The sequence below is a fragment of the Bison bison genome, unplaced genomic scaffold (assembly GCF_000754665.1).
Source record: "Bison bison bison isolate TAMUID 2011002044 unplaced genomic scaffold, Bison_UMD1.0 scf7180017864503, whole genome shotgun sequence".
NCBI lineage: Eukaryota > Metazoa > Chordata > Mammalia > Artiodactyla > Bovidae > Bison > Bison bison.
In genome coordinates this window covers 3267316-3268408 of record NW_011495061.1, presented here as the reverse complement: position 1 = coordinate 3268408, position 1093 = coordinate 3267316, and the positions used below count along the sequence as shown (strand labels likewise).

The following is a 1093-nucleotide window of genomic DNA, read 5'->3' as shown; positions in this document are numbered from 1 at the left end:
CTCCCCGTACCTGCGGCCCCCCTCCACCGTCCAACCCCAGGTGTGGGGGCCGGTCCCCGCCTGCCTGGACCTGGCTCTCCGGTCACTGATCCGGGCCCGAGGCTCCCGGCGTCCCCACCCTTTGGTCACCCAGCCTCTTTGCCCCAAACGCAAATGGTTCTGTGACATCACCACTGGTTTAAGTGTGGGACAGGCTTTCTCTGCGGGCTCTGAGAGCCGGCACTCGGGTCAGGGCCGCAGGGAGGCTCGGCCACCAGCCCCAGCTGCACACAGGGACACAGCAGCAGGGGCGGGGGGCCCGGAGGCTCACGGCTGACGCGTTCATCTTTGGGAAGTGATTCGTGCACATTTCAGCTGAAAACCATACAGGAACTCGCCTAAGTCCAGATTTTAATAGCCTAGAATGATCGCCCCGTGGAATACATGCGACATACTCTGTGTTTTCAAATTCAGCGAGGCTTTCTGGGGCTTTACTCCAGCTATTTCACAGTCCGAGGGGCCGAGGCCAAGGGCTAACGCTCCCCTCTGCTTCCGTCCAGCATCCGCATTTTCCGAGAGGTACCTGGGCCTCCATGGACTTGACAACCGAGCGTATGAGGTATGTCTGGGCGCGGCTGCTGCTTGGGACGGTCCCCTGTTAGCCCCCTGCCGGCCCACGTCCCAGCACAGCTCGCTCTGAGGAAGCCCCCGGCCCCACCCCTGAGGACATGGGTGACAGAGCCCTCTCCCAGGTGCATCTGGTTGTCCGTCTGGAGCCGGAGGGCAGAGGAGGAAGCGGGGAAGGTTTGGGTGGGGGAGTCTGTCTTGGGGTCCATAGGCTGGCGTATGCATGGGCTCTGCCCCCAAGGCTGCTTCTGCTCCGGGAGAGAGTGAGCCCTGGATGAGAGGGAGCGGGCAGGACGCGCCTCTGACCCCCCAGGTCCCCGCGCAGCAGCTGAGAGCAGAGGTCACCCAGGCCTCTCCTCACCTGGGGCCCCGGAGGCCGCTGAGGCTTCAGGACTGAAAGCCACACACGGACATCATTCCAGCCAGTGTGTCATTCCTGGTGGGATGGCGGCCCCAGGCTTCCTGCAGGGGAAGGGGACCCTGTCTC

The 1093-nt window shown here is 63.8% G+C and overlaps 1 protein-coding gene across 1 annotated transcript in view; it reads left to right on the top strand.

Moving 5' to 3' along the window:
* The window catches only part of DPP6 (dipeptidyl-peptidase 6), a 281581-nt gene that overhangs the window by 277750 nt on the left and 2738 nt on the right, over positions 1–1093 (top strand). Inside the window, 1 exon segment of the mRNA XM_010829360.1 lies at positions 540–598. Coding sequence (XP_010827662.1) covers positions 540–598 — 59 coding nt within the window.